Source organism: Marmota monax, unplaced genomic scaffold, assembly GCF_021218885.2.
Source record: "Marmota monax isolate L192 unplaced genomic scaffold, Marmota_monax_Labrador192_F-V1.1 WCK01_AAM20220418_F8-fsc00022, whole genome shotgun sequence".
NCBI classification, from domain to species: domain Eukaryota; kingdom Metazoa; phylum Chordata; class Mammalia; order Rodentia; family Sciuridae; genus Marmota; species Marmota monax.
In genome coordinates, this window is record NW_026695215.1 from 21,557,595 (window position 1) to 21,582,487 (window position 24,893).

Below are 24,893 nucleotides of genomic sequence, written 5' to 3' on the forward strand. Positions count from 1 at the left end.
AAGAGGACTGTGGCACAGCTGGGTCATTCAAAAATGGAACTCTGGGCTGGGGATGTAGCTCAGCAGCAGGGCTTGTGCTTAAGATGTGCAAGGCCCTCGGTTCCATTCTCAGCAGCAACAAATGAATGAATAAGAACATAACTCTACGGTCAGATGGCCTTGGTGTGCACCAGGCTCCTCCGCCCCCTGTCCCCTGGCTGGACAGTCATGTTTTACTGCACGGCCTGAAGTCTGATGTTGAAGTGTGCCAGCGCCTTAGTGGGGCCTAGCCTAGTGCCCAGCACAGAGTAGGTGCTCAGTTTTACCTGGAAAAGCTCCTCAGAGGAGGCAACAAATGCAGGAGCCCTGAACAAAGGAGGAGGACACTTTGTCCAGGCGGAGCAGGCGAGGGAGTCTGGGTATGGGGGAAAAAACAGTCTGTGCACAGGAAGGAAGGGGAGCAGAGGTCAGGTTTGCAGGGGGAGGATCTGACTGCCAAGCCTGTGGGATCAATGACAGGGGATGAGCCAGAGGCCACTCGTCAACCGTCACACCAGAACTGGCTTTGGGAAGGCACCGTGCTGAGAAAAGGCTGGGTAGGCTCAGAGGGGGCTCCTGGAGATCAGGAGAATCCAGTGAGGCTGATGCCTGGGCCAGCAGTGCAGAGGGGGTCTGGGATCAGCAGAGGCCACAGAACCACAGGTGGCAGAGAGCAGCAGAGGGGCTAGGTTGTTGGTTTTTTTTTATTTTTTTTTTAAGTGATTTTATTTATTTCTTTAATTTATTTATATTTTATTCTATTTCTCTGCAATACTGAGGCTCTAACCCTGGGCCTTGAGCATGCTAGGCAAGTACCTTATCACTGAGCTATACCCCAAGCCCAACAGCAGGGCCTTCTTGGCTGTGGGTTTGTTAAAACAATAGGGAGCAGAAAAGTAGGACTGCCTGACGGGGGCGGAGAGGATGAAGCGGGCAGTGGAAGGCAGGCGGTCGCTTATGACCTGTTGACCATTTTGTTTGTATTCTGCCATGGAATAGAGTATGTCTGTGTTCACGTACCTGCATACGTACACAGGAACAAGATAGGACTGTGTGCACACACACCCACACACACACACACACACACAGGAAAGTGGGAGATGAAGGCATACTTAAAATACCTGTCACAGCTGAGCAGTTGTTCGAGGTGGCAGTATTGATTCTGAGCTTCCTAACAGCCAAGGAGCAACAATGTGATCTTCAGGACACACATGGCTTTTCATGATACTTTAAGCATAAGAATCTCTCCTGTTGTCCTCAAACAAGGGACACAAAAACCTCCCCAGGATGCTAGCAATGAGTGATAAGCAGGACTTGTGATCCCCCCACGCCCCACCCCCACCCCCATTGCAGTTCTACAGGAACTAGAGCCCATCTGGGCCTGTGCCAGTGGTGCACACCTTTAATTCTAGGAGGAATCTCAATTCAAGGCCAGCATCAGCAATTTAGGGAGGTTCTAACTTAGTGAGATCCTGTCTCGAAATATAGAAAGGGCTGGGGATGTGGCTCAGTGGTAAAGCACCCCTGGATTCCATCCCCATTACCAAAACACAAAACAAAAAATCCTCACTAAAACCCAGCCCAAGAAGAGTGATCCTGTTGTGGTACCGAGGGCTTGGTCAGCCATAATTAGAAGATCTAAATAATGAAAGTCTCTGGTTTATTCCTCCTGGTGAGAAGAGGAAGGAACAACCTGGTTGTGTTTTGAACCTCTTCCTCTGGTGCTGATAAGTGCTACTTGGGCCCACGGTCCCTAAGGGCACCGAAGGAAAGGGCTGGAGAGGGGGCCATGTTTAGATCCAGTGGGTATGGCCTCCCACATTAGCCACCTGGGAATCTAAGTGACCTGCTCTGACAAGCGTGCAGGCTCAGTGCCCTTGCTGCCCACCAGGGCAGGGCCGCGCTCTCCTGTGCTTTCACATGTGAGCATTCGGGCCTGTCTGGTGATGGAGCTGATAGGTAGGACAGGGACTCCTGGCCTGTGTGCCAGTGATGTCACAGCCCAGGACAAGCTGTGCTCTGGATGGACAGGGCCTGCAGGGCTCTCAGCGAGAGTCATCTTCCTTAGCCGGCACCCCTGCAGTGATCGACATCAAGCTGGACAAACCCCAGGAGCCCCCGGCCAGCGAGGGCGGCTGTTCCTGCTAATGTGGAGCCTGACCTCGGCTTCCTCCGACACTACTCGCTTGTTGTGTTGCTTCCTATTGGTTAGCTTCCTATGGGGGTGGGGAATGAGTTCATCAAGATGGGAGGACTTTTCTTTTCTCTCTGTCTCTAGGAGTAGGGTGGGATGGGGAGGGAGGCTGGGCATCAGGGATCACATCACTCTTAACAGCTGTTACTCAAACGACTATTTTTTGGTTTGGTTGTAATATATTGTACTTTATTAAGATTGCCAAAAACTGTTAAAATTAAAAAAAAATTTAAATCATGTGTATACAACTTTTTGCCAGATAAAAATGTAGTCATTTTTATTTGAAAGATGTGCTTTTTGGTTTTGTATATTTGTAAACTTATAGAAAACCTTTTCCACACACCTCCTCCTTCCTGTTCTCTTTGAACTGTCCAACACCTCTGCCTTCCTCCCCTCCCCAGCCCAGTAAATTAAAACGATTAACTGAGTAACTTAATTAGGCTCCAGTCCCGGGCCATACAGCCCAGAGCAACCAGGCCCCACATGGTTAAATCAAACATTGGTTGAACCAAACAGCCTCCAGAGAGGCTCGGGCCTTCTGTGGGCAGCGAGGGGCATGAGCAGGGCCCTGAGCTGAAAAGAAAGGCTGTGGACCATAGGGAGGCCAGGCAGCCCCCGCCAGGAACTGCTTCTGCCTCCCCTTTTCCTACCCTCAAAAGCCTCAAGGGGGCAAAGGGCACAGGAAACCTTGTGTGTTCTGTGCCCACTCAGTGACCAGTAAAGCAAGAGGCCATCGGAAGGACGGGGTGCTGTTGGCAACTGTGGGCTGAGATGGTGCGGTTTATAGACCGGGGCACCCTGTATAGTTCTGGAATGTTCTAACCAGCCTGTCAACCAGCACATAAAGCTGGGTTGACTTAGAAACTCAGTGTGTGACTCCGGGTGGCGTACCACCCTGGAGCCCTCCTCCCAACAGTCAGGGAGGCTGATAGGGCCTGTACTGAATGCCGATGGTCCATCTGTTATTGGGTGAGGAAGGCGATTGGTAGAACCACCTTGAGAGAGACATGTTCTCAGACCCTCAGTTGCTAATACAGCTGAGTGTTGTTCTTAAAAAAACAAAAAAACAAAAAAAAACCAATTTCTTCATGTTTTCACCCCACTGGCATGGTACAGTTGAAATCTTTGTGCACGTACCTTTGTGGATATTGTGGCTGCACTGTGGGCACCTGAGGATAGGATCAAGGTAAAGACTCCAGAAGGCTGCCTAGGGTACTGGGACCTGCCCCCAGAGAGCCATTCTCACCATTCTGACTCATTCCTGAGAATGGCTTAGACCTGAGAAACTGTAAAGTCTTGGAAGAAAACTTTCTCTTTGTAACTCACTCGGCTGGCACTCCAAATTGACCCAGACTTACCACTGCCCCCCCAGCCTGCACGATGCCAGGTATTGGGCGGTGGTGACTCAGAATAACCCCTCTCCCACCCAGCTGGCATTGGCTCCCTCCAGTCTGCTGATAGACATGTCCTAGATGGGCTAAATGACCTTCTGAGGTGTACAGGGTGAATTCCTCCAAAGGCTGAACTCCAACAAGGTATTTTTGGAATTCTGGAATTTCTCAGAAACTACTCCAAAATGGCAGTCAGCAGGTGTCAGGGCTGATTTTTGTGTAGTGGGTCTGCCACACACCATCAGCCTAAGAGCTGATCTTAAGAGAGGAATCTATCTTCAGGTGAAGAGGAAGCAGGATCCCAGTGGGCACCTCTTCTGGAGGGCAAGGACCAATGTATGAGTGTAACTCAAATGTCACGTGTTTAGTTTTTATATGTGTGTACATAATTATATATATAGATAGACTTGTGTATACACCTTCCACAGACACATCCTCACACAGAGATACATGTGATCAATGTATATTCTTGTCTTTCCTGCTCTCAAGTTGGAACTTGCATTGTGATAAAAGTTTTGGAAATTCAAAAGTACTGCGACGTGTTGAAATAATATTCAATATTGTCAAATAATCTGTGATTGTCTTGCCATCAATAAAAATAATGCATAGATGTGTTAAAACTACAGGCAAAAATAGCCCAAGGGAATATCTCCACCACCTCTCTATGTACTTACATTCAGGGGGCACGTGCCTGCGTGGGCCAAGGTTTCCCTACTTCCCCGCCATGGGCACACCCCCAAGTGGTGCTTGTTGGAAGAGTGCTTTCTTACCTTGTGAGAATCTATGGGAGTCTACATTACAGCATCTGGCCTGGCTGGCAGTGAGGACAGTCACTTTGGGCCTCTAGGACAGCTCCGTTGACAGGGATTTGCACTGGGTCTTGGTGAATGAATATATGGTGGGTTTTAGTTTTCTTGGCACTCAAGGGTAGCTTTACTTAAAATATCCTATAAAACAAAGTAGATACTCAGTTCTCTTCTCATGTGCACACAATCCAAGGCACCATGATGTTTCCCATCATGACACAGAGGAGCAGATGGCATAGAGAATGGCAGATACCATTTGGATTGACATGACCTCAGGGAGTCCTGCTTTTCCTAGACTGCACACAACGTCCTCTCTTGAGTTCAGGCTTTTCCCTGAGCCTGTGGCCTCTGAAGGTAAGGGCAATTGTCCCTTCTCATCCTCCCACCCCAGTGGGCCTTGCCATTCCATGACCCAGTCATTCTCAACCTGATGCCACCCTGCTCTCCCTAGGGTCTGTAATGGTAACCAGACCTCTTTCACAGAAATGGGTTGGCTCCTTGGCTATCATCTTGAGTCGGTGCCATTACTATCCATTTGCTTGAGGGAGGATCTTGTCTCAGAATTAAGGTTTAACAATAAATGGCCAGGTCCTCTTGAAGATGATGTCATGAACTTGCTTTGAAATCCGCAGTGAGACTCCACATCTTTGCTGAATCAACACTGGTTAGCAGAGGACGAAGCCTAGGGTTCCTTTTAGGACATGATCTCAGTTTAGTCATCAGCTCCTCTCCCCAAAGCCTAGAGCTGACCTGGCATTTGGGCAGGAGCCTCTTCTTTTAGCCCACTTTCTCTTTAGGGGACTCAAAGAAAAGTTGTCAGTAAAGCGCCTATTCCACACCAAAACAAGGCATCAGAAAAGTCAAGATCAAAAAAAGCAGATGGCTTATTTACAAAGGCACGTATGCACCAGCAGGAAGGCGGGACCTCAGTATCTGGAGCACTGTGTGCAGTTGTGTGATCCCAGGTTAAAATCTGCTTGGTGGCTAGAGGCCTTCTGCCATCACTATCCCCACTGTTTCTGTCACCATACTGCAGTGTTCCCAGGCCCAAGGAAAGCAATGGATAGGTAAGTTCTAGTGTCTCAGGAAACAGAAACAAGAATTGAAAGTGGTAGCCAAGTGCAGACATATCTAGGGTGCAGCGTCTCTATTATCCAGTGGCTAACCAGTGCCAGGAGCCCCTATCTTCAAGTAACAGATGTGACAAAGGAATGCCACCGCTGGCTTTGGTGTCCTACAGATAGAGCAGCCTCATTCCTTCACAGATGAAAGCAGGTGAGGATGTCAGGACCGGAGACCAGGTCACTGAGGACTGCAAATAGTCAGAGCCATGTGAGGGGCAGCTGAACAGATGTATGTGTGTGCACTGACTAGAGTGTTGTGTGCTAGTTTCCAAACTACCTCTCCCCAAAGAATGTGAGGCACCGTCACCTTGCCACAGCAGCATAAGGCAGAGATCCCATAACCCTTCCTGTTCTGCAGGCGGAGAATAAGACCAAGAGGGTGACTTGATCACCCAGCAAGTCAGGATGATCTGAACCAAGGTGTTGCCATTCTTTATCCATCACCAACCTGTGTGTGTCCCTCAGGCCATCTCTGCTTTGTGGTTAGGATGTAAGATTCTTCCCAGTGTATCTCAGTGAGATAGGAGAAAATACAGATATTATTTGGGGTCCCCAAGTCTACTTAGATCATCTGGGGTGACCACAGACATCAGGGCACCCTTTGAATTTCTGCTTGACATCAACTATTTTGGTATTCCCGAGTCTTGAGACCTCAGTGTGCAGCCTCCCTGGACTCCAGACCTTCCCATTAGGGTATGGTTTATCAACAAAACCTGGCAGTGGGGCTTTGGCTGTTTCCTTCATGAGGTGGGAAATCTCCACAGCGTCGAAGGCCAGCCTACATCTTGTGGTGTATGTTGACTCCCCAGCTCACTTTCCCCTCTCCCCTCCCTTTAAAGCGATCTGCTGTGAGGAGCACAGAGGGTGGCCTTTCCATCTGTTACGGGCTCAGAAGGCATAGCGGCCATATTGACTTTACATTAAACTGTGTAAAATGTGGAAAAGACTCAGCATGTTGGTCAAACAATAAACTGTCCTAATTCTCAACACAAACCTCTTGTCTAATGTTTCTAAGGGGGGGGGGGGGCAGGGCTCAAAAACAGATCCTCAACTGCACGCTCCCGAAAGCCCTCTTCTGTCCTGGTGTCTTTCTCCTGCTCACTTGGGCTCTACACCAACTCTGAAGGGGTAGGGTGGGACACTGGGGAGATTACACCCACACAATCCCACAATCTTGTCTGCCTAAAGGCAGATGGAAAGGGAGGTTCCAGGCAGAGCGGAGACTCAGGTGTGGCTTTTTTCATCATTCAGCTCTCTAACTGCCTGGGTTAGGGATTATGGGGGGTGGTGGTGTAGGGAATGGAGCTCCTACCCTGACTTCCAGAGAACCATTCGGAGACAAGAACTTAAGGGTGATGATTCAACCTGCTAAATAGCATTCCTAACTCACCCTACACCAGCCAGGCGACAATCCTGCAAGGCCCCTCAAGTCTGTCATCTCCAGACAAAAAAGTGCCCTAAAAACCCGTTTAGTTCTGGGACCAATTCCAAAGAATTAAAAGCAGAAATGAGGCACAGAATCGCCATAGCCTGAGAATGCTGGAAATCTCTTCAAGTCCAGCTTCACCAGAGCCTTTCCCTTTAAAGGTTCTGGAACATCCTCCAATCTCTCAAGGAAGCCATCTCTCATTAGAATAGATGTGCCTCCCCACTAAGCCTTACTTTTTCTGGTTTCCAGTTTTGAAGTGTGAGGTGGAACGGTGCAGGGAGGTCAAGGGGCAGAGGCTGACCACCAATGAGGCTTGCATGGGCCAGAGAAAAGCTATTCCGTGACAAGCAGTCCTCCCAGGGTGACGGTGTTCAGGGCAACGTGACTTCACACAGCAAAGGGAGTGAGCGCTCTCCCTGGGTATGGCATTGCCACTCACAGCTGCCCAGCTGTCCCTGCCTTTGCCACGCTTAGGAAGCTCTGCTGGGATTCCCTCAACATGAATGTGATGACAGAGCTGTGTGAATGTCCTGCCTGAGCGCACAGCGTGGCATCCAGGGATGCTCAGAGAGGTCACCATATGCTACACTCAGATATTTTTAGAAAGCTCAAACAATGTTCAAGTCAACAGAACCTAGCCAAGTGCATCACTCTTGGCAGACCATATGGGCACTGAGAAGAAGTGGCAGGCCCCAGGGATGCTCTAGCTTTCGTTGATCAGGAGCTAGGGCCCACAGTAATGGTGGAAGAGAAGCCTCCAAGGCCTGGGCTTGAATGAAGACCCTGAATAAAGAACTGCAGCCAGTGGCAAGACCCCTCTAGTCTGTGGGTGTGCTCCATAACCACTGAAGATTCACTCCAGAAGCGGGCCTGTTTACCAATGGAGTGCCCAGGGCTTGCTCACAGCAACTGCCCTCCTTGCAGCTTTCCCTCAGCTGGACACAGGAGGGCACCTGCATCAGGTGCCCACATACAAGGCGGCTCAGACACCTCCAGTTCCTAAGGTGTTTCGAGCCTTACAGTCAGTCTGTCCCTGTAACCTGACAGTACTTTCTACTCTGGTCACATCTGCCTCCCATCTTATGGAAAAAAAAAAAAAGGGCCTGCTTTGGTTGGATGGCTTCAGAGGATACCACCTGAGTAGAGAACGCTCTCGCCTTCCACCCCAGCCCTTCCCAGCTGGACGTGGTGCCATGCCTGCATATTCCAACTATTCGGGAGGCTGAAGCAGAAGGACCACAAGTTGAAGGCCTGCCTAGGCAGCTTAGTAAGACCCTGTCCATGTGAGGTAAGGACAGGAGAGTTGGCACCTGTGTACCCTGTGATCGCTGGGCTCAGGTAACTTGGAGTTAGGCCTGAACCCCACACATGCTTCCATCTGTTGTCACTGTTTCACTTTGAGCTGGACAGGTTGGTTTATTTATCAAGGAATGTATTACTCACTTAAAAAAGCAATAAAAACCCAAATGTTTAAGAAGACAGCAAAAAACATCACTTTGAAAAGGCAATCTTTTTTTAAAGCATGAACGAATATGCACTTCAAAAATCTACAGAAAACTTTTCACTTGTATTTGTTCCACAACATTCTAGCTAAGAGTACAAAACAGGAATAACCTGAGCAGCACATGAACAAAGCCCAGGAACCCTCGGCCATAGAGAAAGCAGAGCAGTGTTTAAGTCTTCCTGTAATCTCTAGTATGACCACTAGAACACGTGAGACCCTTGGCATTTAGAGATCTGGCATCTACGACTCCATCCTCTGGGAAAGACTGATGAGATTTTAAAACCAAAATGCTGAGGCTGGAGTATGACAAGTCACTGAGCTGACCGAGAACATACCCACTGCCCACTCAGCCTTGCAGTCTTCATGTGGGGCAACGACCACAACTGCATCTGCAAAGCTGGGAACACAGAGGACTAGACAGTGCACAGTCCGTGAATGTCAGAGGTGACTGGAAATCAGCTAGTTTCATACACAGGCAGGTCTGTTTCCAAGAAAAAGGAACCAAAGCACAGAGGCAGAGGATAAGAGTTTTCAGATAACCAGAGTCTCATGATAATGTCCTCTCTATGTGAACTGTGATGTCACATAGACCTCAATCTAAATCAAGAACACACTAAAGGGAAGTTACACACACCTTAACAGAGGGAAGATGAGCCAAACAGAGGTGACTCCTTTGAACGGGAGAAATACGGGAGAACTAAATTTAAACAAAAAATCTAAGCTGGTGCCAACAGTAATTTGTTTCCAAAATAAAGAAAATTTTCTAACCACATCTTGTGCCCCTTCTTTATCAATGCCAGACTACCCTTTCTCCAAAACTGCCAGTCACCCACAGACAACCATGGCTGTGCTTCAGATATACGCTCAGGCGATTTTCGCCAGCCATTTCTCCAAGTCCTGGATGTCAGCAGAGCCAGTGTCTCCTCTTCCGCCCTTGGCACTGCACTCAAGGAACTCCACTTTGAGGGGCAACTGTGAGAATTCAAACTCTTTGCCTTTCTTTCCCAGCTGAACAGGGACGGTGCTGGAATTATCCAGCGTGCTGGGGGCAGCGGAACGCGTAACTCGTAAGGTGTTGCTGTAGGAGGAGAAGAAAACAAGTCAGCAACAAAACTTTACACAGCAATTAAATCACACTTCTAAATATGTCAGCACTCATTTAAGACTAGAATAATCATGAACCTGTAAATTATGCTATTCAGGTTACTGAACAATCCTTTGCATTTGCAAGATGGAGCTCCAATTTCTCACCTAGGTGACACCAGGTCAGTAGTGGACCCAGGTCATAGCAACTTTCTCTCAGCCAAGGCCCTCTTCTGTTAGAATCTCCTGATGCCATTTTAAATTACAGTTTAAAATTCATGCTATAAGTGTTATAAAAACTTAATTTATGAAAGCTAAGCACGGGTAGACAGGGTATTTATTTTACCTTGAGTCTATTTGGATATGGAACTTATAAATCCACAAACTCTAGACTCTTATATCTAATTTGACAAAATTAACTGCTCTCCAATCTCTTCATTTGCAAAAACCTTCTCCACTAAGTCACCTTACTGCCACCTGCTGGCCCTGACAAAACAGCGCATGAACAATACATTTGCTAACTCCTCCCTTTCTGCTCCCAGAAGCAGAGGAATGCTTGCCAGACCAACTAACTTTCCTACAAGGGAAAACATTTCTTGGTTCTATAAGGTTGCTTAAAAGTTAATGAAGCCCAAAGGCAAAACTAAATAATACGTTATTTAAGAACAAAAACAGAATAAAAATAGTTCAAAAAACAGATAAATTGTTAAGAACATGAAGAGACACCCTACAGAATGGGAGAGAATCTCTGCCACCTGTTCCTCAGGGCATATAAAGAACTCAAAAAACTTAACTCTAAAAAAAAAAAAAGAAGAAAGAAAGAAAGAAAACCCCAATTGAATAAATGGGAAAGACTAATCATACACTGGTCAAAAGAAGAAATTACAGTTGGCCAACAAATATATGAAAAAGTGTTTAACATCTCTAGCAATCAGGAAAATGCAAAACAAAACTACATTAAGATTTCATCTCACTCCAGTCAGAATGGCAATTATCAAGAATTCAAATAATAATAAGTGTTGGCAAGGGATGTGGGGAAAAGGTACACTCATACTTTGCTGGTGGAACTGCAAATTGGTGCAACCACTCTGGAAAGCAGTATGGAGATTTCTCAAAAAACTAGTAAGAGTGGAATTACCAGATGACCCAGCTATCCCACGCCTCAGTATATATACAAAAGATCTAAAATCAGCATATTCTAGTGACGCAGCCACATCAATGTTTAGCAGCACAATTAACAATACCCAAGCTATGTCCAACCTTCAACAGATGAATGGATAAAGAAATGTGGTACATATACACAATGGAGTATGACTCAGCCATAAAGAAGAATGAAATCATGGCATTTGCTGATAAATGCATGGAACTGGACACCATAATGCTAAGTGAAACAAGCCACATTCAGAAAGCCAAAGGTCAAATATTTTTTCTGATATGTGGAAATTAGTCCAAAATAGGAAGGAAAAAGAGAAAGAATGGGAAAGGGAAAAAAGAAGGAGGGGAGTCTGTCAAAAAAGCAGGAAGACCAACAGGCTAAATGAATGGAACTAAGGGGGAAGGAAAAGAGTCGGATAAGAGAAAAAGAGGAATCAATCTAACCTAACTTTCCTATGTTCATACAGGAATACACCTCAGTGAATCTCATATCATCTATATCCACAAGATACTAACCAAAAAGAAAAAAAGATCTGAAAGTAAACAGCACACAGATCAGTAGAGCAGAGAAAAAGGAACAGGGAGACGGGGGACAGGAGAAATACTGAGGACTGAATTTGAGCAAATTATATCCCATGCTTTTAAAATTATGTCAACATGAATCCTACTGTTATATATAACCCAAAAAAGAAACAATAAAAAATGTAAAAAACTGCTACAAAAAAACTTAGGATATCATTTACCTTCTGAGGGAAAGCTTTTGGGAAGGAACACACAGCCAGCTAGGCCTTTTAGGCTTAGTGGTGAGTACATAGTATCCATCTTATAATCTTCAAATTTAATATATGCACCTTATATACTCTTATATGTATACCATGTTATAACAATTTTTAAGAAAAAAAGAGCAAAACATTATGTGTAACCAGCTTTTGCCACAGGGTTATAAAAAATAACCCTTGTAATTCAAAACTTTAAATTCCTTCAAAACAGACAGGGCCTAATTCTCAAAAATAAAAAATTAAATTAAAATTAGGTTTCTAATTTAACTAATGTTAACCTTTATGACTTTTCAACATTTTACTTCACTGTTTATAACACAGTGTTTAGTTCTGTACTGTTTTCCTCTAACCCTACTGTAAAAAGCAAATAACCAAAGAAAAACCTGTTTTAAATATGGGTAAACTTGGGACTGCACTGTCAAAAAAAAAGTGGGGGGGAGGGCAAAAAGAACCCTGAAACACAAATAATATTATAATAGCTTTTGTTCTCCCAAAATGATTCCCCACAAATGCAACACAATCTTAGAAACCAAATTATCTAACTGTTCCCATGTCCCTAGCCTAAGGAAAGTACTGTTTATGGCCTCAAGAGAGAGAGCACTGAGACAGACACACAATTTCAGAAGGGTAGGATCCACAGAGAGCAGCACAGGTCAGGCCAGCAAGAGCCAGAAATTAAACATTTGGGGCTTTGTGAGCCGTATTTGGTCTCTGTTGTGTATTTTTCTTTTTTTAAACTGCCCTTTAAAAATGTCAAACTACTCAGCTTGCAGGCCCTGGGCAGGAGTCTGCTACTCCTGAAGCTGACTAAATTCTGAGTACGCCTGATCTGATGAGGAAAAACTGTATAAACTGTATAAATTCAACTTTGAGAACATTTTTCCCCATCATGATCTACTTCTTTATTCATTTAACAAGCATCAAATGGTGCATGTAGCTTTTAAGCAGGGTAAATAATATTGTCAAGTAGCATGAAAACAATACAAGAAGCTACAAAATGCTACCCTTGATTTTTATATTCCTCATTCTGTCAACAATAATTTCCAGTGGCTTTAAAACTGTTTTCCTTCTTTTTTCCTGATCCTTGGTTTTTGTCTGTTTTTATCTTATTATTTTTTTACATGCACCTTTAAACACAGTTTTACTGTGTGGTGAACAAACACTTCCATTTTCTGAAATAACACTGATCTCAATTGGTGTGTACAATTTTTTAGTTTCTAAGATCTTTCATATCAATTATGAGTCAGTAGCGGTGGTAAAACAAATTGAGCAAACGGTTTCAATAAATCTTCTCTACATGAAATTGAAAAAGCCAAATTACATTCTACTGTCATGTACAGCTAAAAAGAACAAAATTTTAAAATTAAAAAAAAATTAAATAACCTAAAAATATCCCATTAATGCTTTTAACAATTCCTTTGGTGATTCTAAAAATTATTTAATAAGTACATCTCACACTAATATTCAGACAATAATTGTGATCATCACTGATAACCAGACAAAAGAAATATGAACATGCTGTTTTAAGCCTATATATATGTGAATGTGTTTAACCAACAGGCTTTATTCACACTTACAGTTCTTTCTCAAGCTGTTGCTGAATTAATTTTGCTGATTTTGCCATTGCAATATCTGTAAAGTAAAAACACTGTTGTAGATTAAACCAGAATGTGAACCAGCAAGTTTCTTCTCACTTCTTTTCAAAAAGAGCTTTTATCACTAATTCTTTCTCTATCAAAGTAAACATTAGATTTGCACATATGGATTTCCCAAAGTAATGCTTACAAACATGTTATGTTGATGACCCTAACATGGACTTAAGTTTTCCATACCTTACAGACCTTTCAATTCAATACGTATGAGTCCAGTCAGTTTAACATAAAAAAAAAAAAAAAAACACCTTACCAGTTCTCTGACTCAACCAAGAACTTTCACTCCAATAGACAAAACCCTACTTGTCACTTAAAAATAAACTCAGCATGCTTTCAGCTGATACTAATGATGTGAAAGCATCCTTCACACTACAGGGATGCTTGGTGTGGCCACAAACCCCAAATAAACATTAACTGCTCTCTACATGCTAAGTAAGAGAAATCAAAAGAAGTCAGGTAATGATGCTAATAAATACATCTCTCGTTAAGTATCATAATCTAACCACTTCTGAGAAATGCTTTAAGTTCTTCACAGAACTTTAAGAAACAGATCAGTGAAAGGAAGACTAGTTTATCTTATTTTATTGGTAGCAGAACTGAAGGGCAGTTTAACTGGGCTTTTAATGGTTTTTAATGGTTACCAGTTTAAAGGAAAATCTTGTAAACTCCCATTGATAAAATTTGCTGAATGATAAACTTATTTGGAAGGAGAGACTCCAACCTCTCCCTCCAAAATAGTGCAACTGACATGACACAACTGACATGACACATCGAAATCTGACAAACTTAATTTGGTAAAGTAAAATAATTTATAATCTCAAAAAAAAGAAAAAAAACCTATATCCCAAAAAAATAGGTAACAATTCCTCTGTTGTGGACCCTTAGGAAAGCCTGGTAACAAAATGAGTGAAAAGATGGGAGTAGAAATAAATTTTAAGTTTTAACCTCAGAAAACCTGAAACGCAATCACCATTTGACCCAGTTATCCCACTCCTCAGTTTATACCTAAAGGACTTAAAATTAGCATACTGTAATGACATGGCCACATTAATGTTCACAGCAGCTCAATTCACAATAGTTAAACTATGAAACCAACCTAGGTACCCATCAACAGATGAATGTATAAAGAAAATGTGGTATATACACAATGGAATATTACTCAGCCATAAAGAATGAAATTATGGCATTCCTAGCAAATGGATAGAACCAGGGGCTATCATGCTAAGTAAAATAAGCCAATCCCCCAAAATCCAAAGGCTGAATGTTCTCTTGACATGCGGATGCTGACTCACAATGGGGGGAGGGGAATGGGAAAGACAGTAGAATGAATCAGATATAACTTTCCTATGTTCATATATGAATACACAACCCGTGTAACTCTACATCATGTACAACCATAAGAATTGGAAGTTATACTCCATGTATATATGTCAAAATACACTCTACTGTCATGTAAAACTAAAAAAACCCAAATTTTAAAAATTAAAAAAAAAAAAAAAAAAATCCTTCCACTTGTAGTTCACGACAACTGTCTCCAAACCTCAATAATGACAACTGTGGACAACTGAACTAATTCTTAGTAGTGATCTCAGAAAAATCTTAATTATTATGGTAGAAAACACAATGGCACCTTGCTTGTTGCAGGCTATCAAGAATGATGGCGTGTTCTTCAGACTCATACTATCAATGAGGACTTGATACAGAAACTCGGCCACATCCTTCACCTCTCGCTGGAATGCTGCGCTGTCCACAACAAACACAACAGCCCTAGAGGGAAAAAAAAGAAAAACTCACACATGAGCCTGCATCAGTGCACCATGATCCTGAAAATTCTAGCCTTAATTTCTTCAGATTGGTGAATCACACACTAGAGAAACATATGCAGGCCTGTGTAGAGTTAATCACACAACACTAATCTTCATTTAACAAAAACTAGTACTGAATGATACTGTGGGTCAATGCCTTAAGCTGAGCAGAGACTGAGGAATGATGTCCACCCTCAGAGACCAAGAAATCACTCAGAGCTCTATGATAAATGCCAGGACAGAACTATGCCCATGGTGTAACTGGAACAAAGAGGTGATCATTTCAATAAGACAAGGTCAAAGACAAGGAGGATGGAGTAGTTGAGCTGAATTTTAACTAGATAAAATGTCCAGAACATAGTATATTGAAGGCACAAACAAGGGAAACACATACATTAAAGAAGTCAAGGCAAGCTGGTACATAGGGAGATGGAGAACGACACACGACCAGGTCACAGAGCAAAGAGTGTGACACATCAACCTATGAAGTTTACGTTTTTCTGTCTTGCACAGACTACTGGTACCTAAATGACAGAAATCGTAGAAGGCAAATGAACTAGAAGAGCATGACCAGGGAGGGCCTGACTTAAGGCAGCAGCAGTGAAAATCTTCATGTGCCACAAACAAAGCTATATCAGAGTTAAAGCACAACAGCCCAGGGAAACTACAGACGATGGTCTAAATGCCCAGTGGGGCAGGAGACATGCAATGGCTGACATGCACTGGGGAGCTGGAACCAAACCCGCTGCACGAAGCCTACAACTTAAAAGCAGTCTACTAGAGGCCCAGGGTTGGAAAATAATACCAAAAGAAATTGAAAAACCAGGCCTCCAGGTATGGAGTGTGAATTTACACTCTCCCCAGGTGCAAGATTCCTAAGTAGAAAGATTTACATAAAAACTGGGCCATATTCTAAACCTCTCTGGTCCCAACAGATAGAAATATGTAACTCCTCGAATGAGGCTTTCATATACTAAAGTATATCAATCACAACAACAATAATGCATCCCCTTGAAGGGTTCTGGATCAAATATTACAAACCACAGAAGAAAATAAACAGTCATGCCAGAGAAAAACAAGCACCCCCAAATTAGAGAAAATGAAGCAATCTACAAAACACATGGTTAAAATTATTTAAGCGCACAATACTAGGAATTATAAGAAGAAGAAACAGGCGATTTTTTGGGAAAAAAAATTTAAAGACCATACGTAGTAAATGAAATTAAAAACTCAATGAAAAAGTTAAGCAGAGATTATTCTTAGCTAAAACAAAATGCAGTAAACTAGAAAGCAAATTTGAGAGTATCACACAATATGCAAAGTAGAAAAATTTAGAAGATACAAGAAACAAGAAGGGCAGAAATACTAAGGTTCAATTGTGCAAATGAGTTACAAGATGTGAGAACAGAGAATGGAGAAACAGCACTAGCCTGAAGAGATTATGAGAATTTCTAAGAACTGAAGACAGATATGAATCTCTGGTCTGGGACAGCACATTTAAATTCCAAACATGACAAAGCTAATCCACCCCTTGACAGAAGGCAGACCAGACAGATTTCCTAGAAAAATAACAATGAGACTGCAGCAGCAGACACAGAAGTCAGCAGTCATGCCTTCCATGTCACCATGGAAACAACTACCACCCAGGACTTTATACTCAGCTAAAATCACCATTCTAATACCCAATAAAGATAGCTTCAAATGAACAAAAGATGAGAAATTTTACTACTCACTCACTCTCTGGAAATATTTCTAAAACTGAGAGGAAAAACAGATCCTAAAAGAAAAGAGCAGAGGGGCTGGGGATGTGGCTCAAGCGGTAGCGCGCTCGCCTGGCATGCGTGCGGCCCGGGTTCAATCCTCAGCACCACATACAAACAAAGATGTTGTGTCCGCCAAATACTAAAAAATAAATATTAAAAAAATTCTAAAAAAAAAAAAAGAAAAGAGCAGAATGCCAGAATTTGTCGAAAGAAATCATAAGAATCCAGGTATGTCTCAGTAATCATTGAATATAAGGGCAAAAATCAGCAATCATTGGAGGTGAAAAAGAATGATGTGAGGAAGAGCAGAGTTAAAGCATTCGAGCTTTAGGAAAAAAGAACTAGTATTATTGATTTTATGAGATGTTGTGCAACGTTTAAAAGGAGGGACAAGGGGCTGCTGGTGTTGTGGCTCACCTAGCATGCATGAGGCACTGGGTTTGATCCTCAGCACCACATAAATGTAAAATAAAGATATTGTGTTCACCTAAAACTAAAAAATAAATATTAAAAAGGAAGGGGGGCGGGCAAGTGGAGAACCACAAAGAGTAGAAATAACATATTTCACAAGTAAAGGGGAAAAATAGAAATTAAGGAAATTTGACTTGTAATAAAAGGCACATAATAATCTTTAATATGCATTTATTATGATTAAGAGTTCTTTGAACTCAGTTTTATCTTCTTTTTCTTTTTTCATGGGGACTGAATCCAGGAGCACTTAACCACTAAGCCACATCTCCAGCTCTTTTTTATTTTTATTTTGAGATGGGGTCTCACTGACTTGCTTGGGGCTTCTCTGAGTTGCTGAGGTTGGCTTTGAACTTGCGATCCTCCTGCCTCAGCTGAGATTACAGGTGTGCACCACTACCCCATGTTTGTTCTATTTACCTATAATACTTGAGTCACAGAGTAATTATACTGCAAATTATAAAATATTTATAACTGACAACATAAAAACAAAAAAATTCAATGGTAAATTAATACCCAATTCTAGATCTGTCTAAATTGTCTGAAGAATTAAAAAAAAATCACATTCTCTTATGAAACAAACTGCTCATCATCACCATCTTGTGGGTAAGGAAACAATTTCAAAATCTAAGTCCACATGTGTTCAATAAAAAGGAAAGAACCAACTCATTCCTCAAAACTAAGATGCCATCAATTCAAAGAAACATTTCAGGAACCACTAAGAGGAGAAAATACTGCCAGTTAAACTATCACACCTGGGATAACTGCAACTGTAAGATGCCTTTAAAATTCAGAGACATTAAAATGTCTTCAAATCATTGAAATGTGTCAGACTAATTTTCCTCTCCAGTTCTTATCAATGTTAGATATACACATGAAGAGAACACTTGCAAATGCAGCATAAGAATTTTAGTAAAGAATTTAAGGGTTAATAACATGAGGGCAGACACTGAAAGAATTATGAAAATATTGTTCTTGAAATAAAGTTACACATAATGTTGGAGTTTAATAATTTCTGGGACCCAACAGAGCTTTAAAATTTTTTCCTATATATTAATAATCCTGTATGTCACTGAATTCATCTTCAGAGTATATTTTAATAATAATGAGGGAACACTTCCCAAACACTCTGAGAAATATTCCTGAAGCATTATCCCATACAATCTTCACAATCCTAGCAAAGGTGGGCTTGCAACCCAGAAGTGGCTCACTCTAAGCTCCATGTTCTTTCTACTGCAGGACAGTGTGCTGCCTCCAGAATCCCACCAGAGCAAAACACCAGTCCCACATGTGCAGACTTGATACACAGTACCAACTTCAACAAGCCCACTTCATTTCTTTCTACTTACCTGGCTGAAGACTTAAACCGCTCCAAGAACTGAAGCCTTAAGCTCTCATGTCCAGGGAGGTCAATCAAGGTCAAGCTGTTGCCCTGAGGATGGCAACAATAATATTGAATTAATGTTTCCATCTAGATCCATGTGCACATCAGGATCAAATTAAAGGCATATAATACTGGAGTCTAGTTAATTAATTAATACAACAAGTGTTACTCTAATAAATAAATCAAACAAATTTTCATGGAACATTTTCAAATAAAACACCAGCCCAGGGATGGGGAATGTATTCATTGGCAGACTGCTTACTTAGCATGCATGAGGCCCTGGGCTGAATCCCCAACACCAAACTCCCCCCACAAAAATAAAACACTGGTCAAAGTTCTGGGGATATAACAGTGAACAAAGATGTGGCTCCCAGTCTAACATTAAGCATGATGTAAAATTACATATAAAGTAACAATTTTGATAAATGTTGTTAGGTTTCGTAAGAAACCTGACTGAGGGAGTCAGGAATGTGTGGTCTATCTGAGGTTTAGGAGATACCAGTGTGAATAAAAGCAAAAACAATGTTAACAACTGTAATAAATATTCACAAGCTTATAATGCAAAAAAGAACTTAGAATTTATAACACATGTTGCCATTACTGGGATCCTTAATCATTATAACAAAGCATACTTTCATAGTTTCCACCCCTTAATTCTTAAATATGTGCTTACCAGATACCCATTTATTTGTTTCAAATCTGTCAAATTGTTTGCCAATTTTTGAACCCCTATTGACCAAGCACATTATGCACTAATACTAAGTCCTATTCACCATTCCAGGACTGCATCCTTGACCTTATGATCAATGTAAATGTGTCTGTGCTCAGTGACAAAACTCTTAGATGTGGCTTTAGTACAAGTATCAGAAGATGTGGCTTTAGTACAAGTATCAGACTCATCAATCATTTCTCGCATGTTTACCTCCAACCATGATCACGGTTCAATAGAAGGGAATCAGTATCATGTACAGATCTGACATAATTCCAGCTGGATTCATTATGATCTGTCAGAAAGACAAATAAAAATACCTACTAGCCTTTTCAAAATATTGGTAAGAATCTGGTGAACCCAGATTAGGATCTACTGCTCCATTTCAAAAATAGCACTGAACCACACAGCATTAGCAATTCAGAAGATTCATGACTAGGTACATTACTACCTAGAGAAAACTAAATCTAAACTTAAGGGAGTGGGAGCAGTGTTTGTGAAAAAAGGGGGGAATGTTCTATATTCTCAACAAAAATATAATACAAGCCACATGTAATCTTAAATTTTCTAGTAAATATTTAAAAAGTAAAATTTGTTATAATAAGTTATATAATCCAGTATATCAAAAATATTATTAATATGTACTAAGGAACCAAGACATTATTAATGATTGCTTACATTCCTTTTTTCACACTGGTTCTTCAAAGTCTGGTAAGTACTTGATACTTATAGGACCCCTCTATTTGGACTGGTCAAATTTCAGTGCTCTACAGTCACGCAGGGTCAGTAGCTACTGCACTGAGAGATACAGGTCTAACACACCCTCAAATAGCCCACTTTAAAAAATTCAGTACAGGACCCCAAAAATTAATGATCTCCTAAACCTGAAATTTCAAAATCCAAATCTTTGGAAATTTAAAAAGGTTTTAGTCAGAAAAATTGCCATCATTCAAATAAACAAAAATATCTCTAGATATTTAAATGGAGTCCCTGTACCTTTGCCTACAATGTTTAACTCTAGAGGCACCACAAAGGGGAAGTGGCTCTAGGGAAAAGAGCCCTAAGATCACAATTCTAAGTCACTATCCTTTTGTGCTTCCACTCTTCCAGTCAGTCACTTAGTCCTCATTCCACTCACTCACTACAACTCATTAAGTATCATAACTGGCTTGCCTGTCACTGTTTACATTCTAGAAAAGTCTTTCTCATGATTCTTTATGGGTATTTTTGAAAGTGCTCATATATACTTTTCAAGATATCCATTGCAACAGTTTGTAAAGGCATAAGATTCTAACCACAAACAAAACTAAATATTAGCAGTACTTTGATTACATCAAAATTTAATTATATGGTACAGCCACAGAGTAGAATACTATGCAGTTCATAAGTCAACTAGATAGTACTATGTGTTTAAATGTAGGAGAAAAAAGTGAAGTTCTATCAGTCATACTGTTAAATTAAAAAAATATGGACAAAAAAGTGTGTTAAGAAAAAATATAATTAAAGGATATATAGATACAACTGTATATGCATTGAACACTTAGAAGCTTACACACAAAAATAATAGCGGTTATTACTTCCAACAACAAGACTGGCTTGTGGGATTAGAAAAGGAAAAATTACTTTTCAATTTTTTTGTTCCGTGTACATGTATTACTTCTTTAAAACATAAAAGAAAAAGACTTAATGTCCATTCTTTTTTTTTAATATTTATTTTTTAGTTTTAGGTGGACACAATATCTTTATTTTACATTTATGTGGTTCTGAGGATCGAACCCAGTGCCTCATGCATGCTAGGTGAGCACTCTACTACTGAGCCATAACCCCAGCCCTAATGTCCATTCTTAAATAAGTAAAGTTAGAAAGAAGACAAAAAAAAAATTAAGAATAAAATGAGTCATAACATTACTGTACATAAGTGACTACAAAGGAGAGGTAGAAATGACTACATTGGCCAACAGATTATAAAGGGCAGAATTTGTCACATAATATATTTTTATATTCCCTATAAAAATAACTTTAAATGGTATCTACATCCTCAGACTAATTCATTCCAGTCAGATTGTCAGACTCTTTAACACTGCAGTCACATCTTACCCTGTTATTGTTGACTCTGTATATAGCAGAGCTGTCAGTAATGGAAGTCTGAGTGTCTCTGTAATGGCCTGTTAACAACTGTAAAAAATAAGATGGGAGAGATCAGAGTGAACATATTAAAAATAATAGCAAATCTAATGAGTAATAATAATGTTCTAGCCTGCCCAGGTTAAAGAGCAAATAAAATGAATGCTGCTTACAATAGCTGAAAAAGATTTTATTTTTTTTTAACCTGTAGAAAAATTGCAAACTTCCTCCCCCTCTCTTCAATAGGAGAAAAAAAAATATTTTCAAACCATAGTTAGTGGCCAAATTTACTTCCCTTTTGTAAACATTTTTAACCATCATAAATAATTTGAAATTATATTTCCTTAGTGGAAGGAAAACAAATTCTACTGTCCAAAGGAAGAATAAAAAGCAGAAAATCTGTCCTATTCTCATAGTAAAACACATACTCAGTTAAAAATACCAAAAACAGCAGGGTATGTTGGGGTACACCTATAATCCCAGGAACTCAGGAAGCTGAGGCAAGACGATCAAAAAATTGGAGGCCAGCCTTTGCAATTTAGCAAAGCCCTATGCAACTTAGTGTGACACTGTCTCAAAATAATAAAAAACATAAAAATAAAAATGCTGTATACATTAAAAATAAGTATTAGTGAAAAGAAACCTAACTAGCATAAACTATTAAAGAAGAATCATCCTTCAAAAAAATAACTTTGTCAAAGCTGGGCTGGTCACTTGGAAATGGTCATGTTAGGAGTATTTACACTACAGAAATCAGCAAATACCACAATTTAGAGCTTTGTTTACTGCTTCATAGGCTGTTTAGACTTAAGAAAGTGACAAAGGAAGGTTAAAATTAAAACCATGTTGTCTAGAGCCATTACATGTGGTTAGCACAAGACACCGAGAAAGTATTTCTCTAGTATTATCTGATTCATCAAAGAAGTTATTCATGTCATCGATGAATGAATAAAGTTTGACATACATTTTCATGGTTTCATTTTCCTCTTGTGAACACAAAAGTAACAACTAATATTCACATCATGTGTCAGATTTAATGACAATAAATTTATAGAGGAAAGAATCCGCAGACTGGCATGTAACTGCATGTGTCAAGTCATGGTACAAATACAACCACAGTTTGGCTACTGGGGCAAATCTTCCAAAATCCAAAAAATTCCAAAAAAAATTGAAACATTAAAAAAAAAAAAAAGTCTTTCACAGGCTCTCTGAAAGGTTTGTTACATGATAAATTATAACTTTTAAGTAGGTCAGGTTTATATGTCTTTAACGGCATCCTTAGCCATTTAACACTTATTAAAAAATCTTGTGATAAGAATTAAATATCAGCATCTGGTAAGGAGAAAAAAAAAGAAACAGGAATGGCTATAAAATTTTAGTTCATAGGATTTTCAAGAGTCTTTTTGTTTTCATAAAGTCTAGAATTCACTCCAAATTTGGCAGGATAAGTTTCTTTTGCCAATTAAAACATGAAATCACAGGAATACAGGGATGCCATAATATTAAGTTTAACAAAGGTATAAATCAAAGCACTTACCCTGACAAACAGCAATGTCTTCCCGGAATCACAAAGACCAACAAGGAGAACAGCTCTCTGACTGCTCTTTCTGCTCCAGATGAACTTCCAGAGCACTGTGGAACAGAGGGGAAAGTAATAATAAAACAAAGATATCTATGATAACCTGTGATTTACTTTGTTATTAGCACTATTTACGGTGGTTACTTAGGCACCCGCTGAGTGCCATCCACTATCAACTGTCAACTCTCTGTGTCTACACCTCTTCCCTGAGCGTGGATATCTCAAGGGGTATCTTATGACTTTTGTATTCCCAGAACCCCGCTCGCAAACATAGGATGTCCGCACTGGTCTTCAGACCCCGTGGGTCCCGGCGGTAAGTGATGGAAAGGGAGGGGACCGCGCGCCCAGGCTTAACAGGAGTGGAGTTAGGGAAACGCGTGTCCCAAGCACCAGGACTTCACTCCCGGGGTCGCCCGAGATCCCCCTTTAACGCAGGGCTGCGTTAGACAAGAGGGTGGGATGACAGACACGTTGAATCTCACATCTAAACTCCACTAAAACGCCCTCTCGGCTCCCGGGCCTGCCGAAGCATAGCGGAGGCCGGGACCCCGGCCACCCCGCACCCACCATAGTCACCCACCGCTTCTTTACCCAGCGTCAGCAGCACTACGAGGAGCGACACCAGTACTGACAACAACGTTGGGTCCCTCTGCTGCAGCTCCTGCCTCAAGGAGTCTAGGTAGGGCTGGAAGGTGCCCCCGGCACCGCCGGTATCTCCCATCCGCCGTGAATCCGCGGAAGCCATGGATGAGGCGCGTGCTCTCCGGTGCCGCAAAAGCGACGTGGCCCTATGCTCTGCGCAGGCGCGAGCAGCAGAGCTTCACGGGAGTGGTAGTTCCCGCTTTCGGGCCTGTGGGATGCCCGTGTGCCTGATGGGAGTTGTAGTTCGCTCATACACCCAGCTCCTCTACGAAGGCCAGAACCCTCATTCTTCGCCGCCTAAATGACTGTGGAAAGAGCAATGAAATGAATGGCTCTCGAAATTTCCACTTAGAATTTCTAGTCGGTCTCTACGTGAGGTGAGACGCATCTGAAGGATGAGTGAGCCGCTGCGGGCGCTTAAAGGGGCAAGAAAGCTCCATAAAGAAGAAAAGAAGTAGGAGCCGACGGCATGTGCAGGAAACACAGTAATTTAGTCCCCTACACTGTACACCTAGGCATGAGACTCAAATGACTGCACTAAGGGAAGCAGCCAGGAAAATCAATGCTAGGTAAGTCTAGGAAGGCATTCAGCGGTGCTCAGGAACTTAGAGTTTAGTCTCAATGCAATAAGAAGTTGCAGTTGAGGGTGACATAGTTAACTGTAGATCCCAAGTGGTTGGACTCCTACATACTACATGTTCAAACAAAGTAGGATTCACTCAATAAAAACAAACAATGGGGACTCTGGATCAAGAAAGGATGTTTAAAATGTGAGGGTTAAGAAAGTAAATAAATCACTTGATTATAAATTACCATCATCAATTACAAATATCAGATCTTGCCACATTCTAATTCTTTCTTATGGTCCTAACTCCTGCTCCATATCTACTTTCCAACACAAACATACCTTCCTAGCTTTACCTCTGTCACTCTTGCTAAAATGGCTATTCTAACCAACTTTTATGAATTTTGTAATTGATGATTCAGCATCAATTGCCAACAAGGTCAAACTAATGCTCAAAATTGTATTTCTCGCCATGGTCAGTTTTTCAAGGTTTTGCCTAAATCATATTGTTAACCATCCAAAGATCTTAACATCTTTCTTTCACTTCCTGCCTGATCAAAAATGCATCCTCTTAGCTACTCCCTCCAATACTAATACTGAGGAGAGAACTCCATACATACACACTTTGCTCCTTTATAATAACCATTGGTTCTTCTTTAGAAAAATCCATGAGTGGGTATTACCCAAAGAGGGATTGCTAGGTCGTATGGTAGTTCTCT

General features: G+C 41.4%; 2 protein-coding genes across 2 annotated transcripts in view; one reads left to right on the top strand and one right to left on the bottom strand.

The window, feature by feature from the left end:
* The window catches only part of Rab6b (RAB6B, member RAS oncogene family), a 62,289-nt gene extending 55,763 nt beyond the window's left edge, over positions 1-6,526 (top strand). The window contains exon 8 of the mRNA XM_046431598.2: positions 2,102-6,526. Coding sequence (XP_046287554.1) covers positions 2,102-2,166 — 65 coding nt within the window. The 3' untranslated portion in view covers positions 2,167-6,526. The remainder of the gene's footprint in view (positions 1-2,101) is intronic.
* Positions 6,527-8,453: 1,927 nt separating this feature from the next.
* On the bottom strand, positions 8,454-23,861 carry Srprb (SRP receptor subunit beta). The gene is made up of 7 exons (XM_046431597.2): positions 23,559-23,861; positions 22,926-23,020; positions 21,362-21,439; positions 18,521-18,603; positions 14,766-14,902; positions 13,061-13,115; positions 8,454-9,544 (listed from the first exon to the last, which is right to left on the bottom strand). Exons 1-7 carry the CDS (start codon positions 23,710-23,712, stop codon positions 9,331-9,333), a joined length of 816 nt encoding a protein of 271 aa, XP_046287553.1. The 5' UTR covers positions 23,713-23,861; the 3' UTR covers positions 8,454-9,330.
* Positions 23,862-24,893: the final 1,032 nt, after the last annotated feature.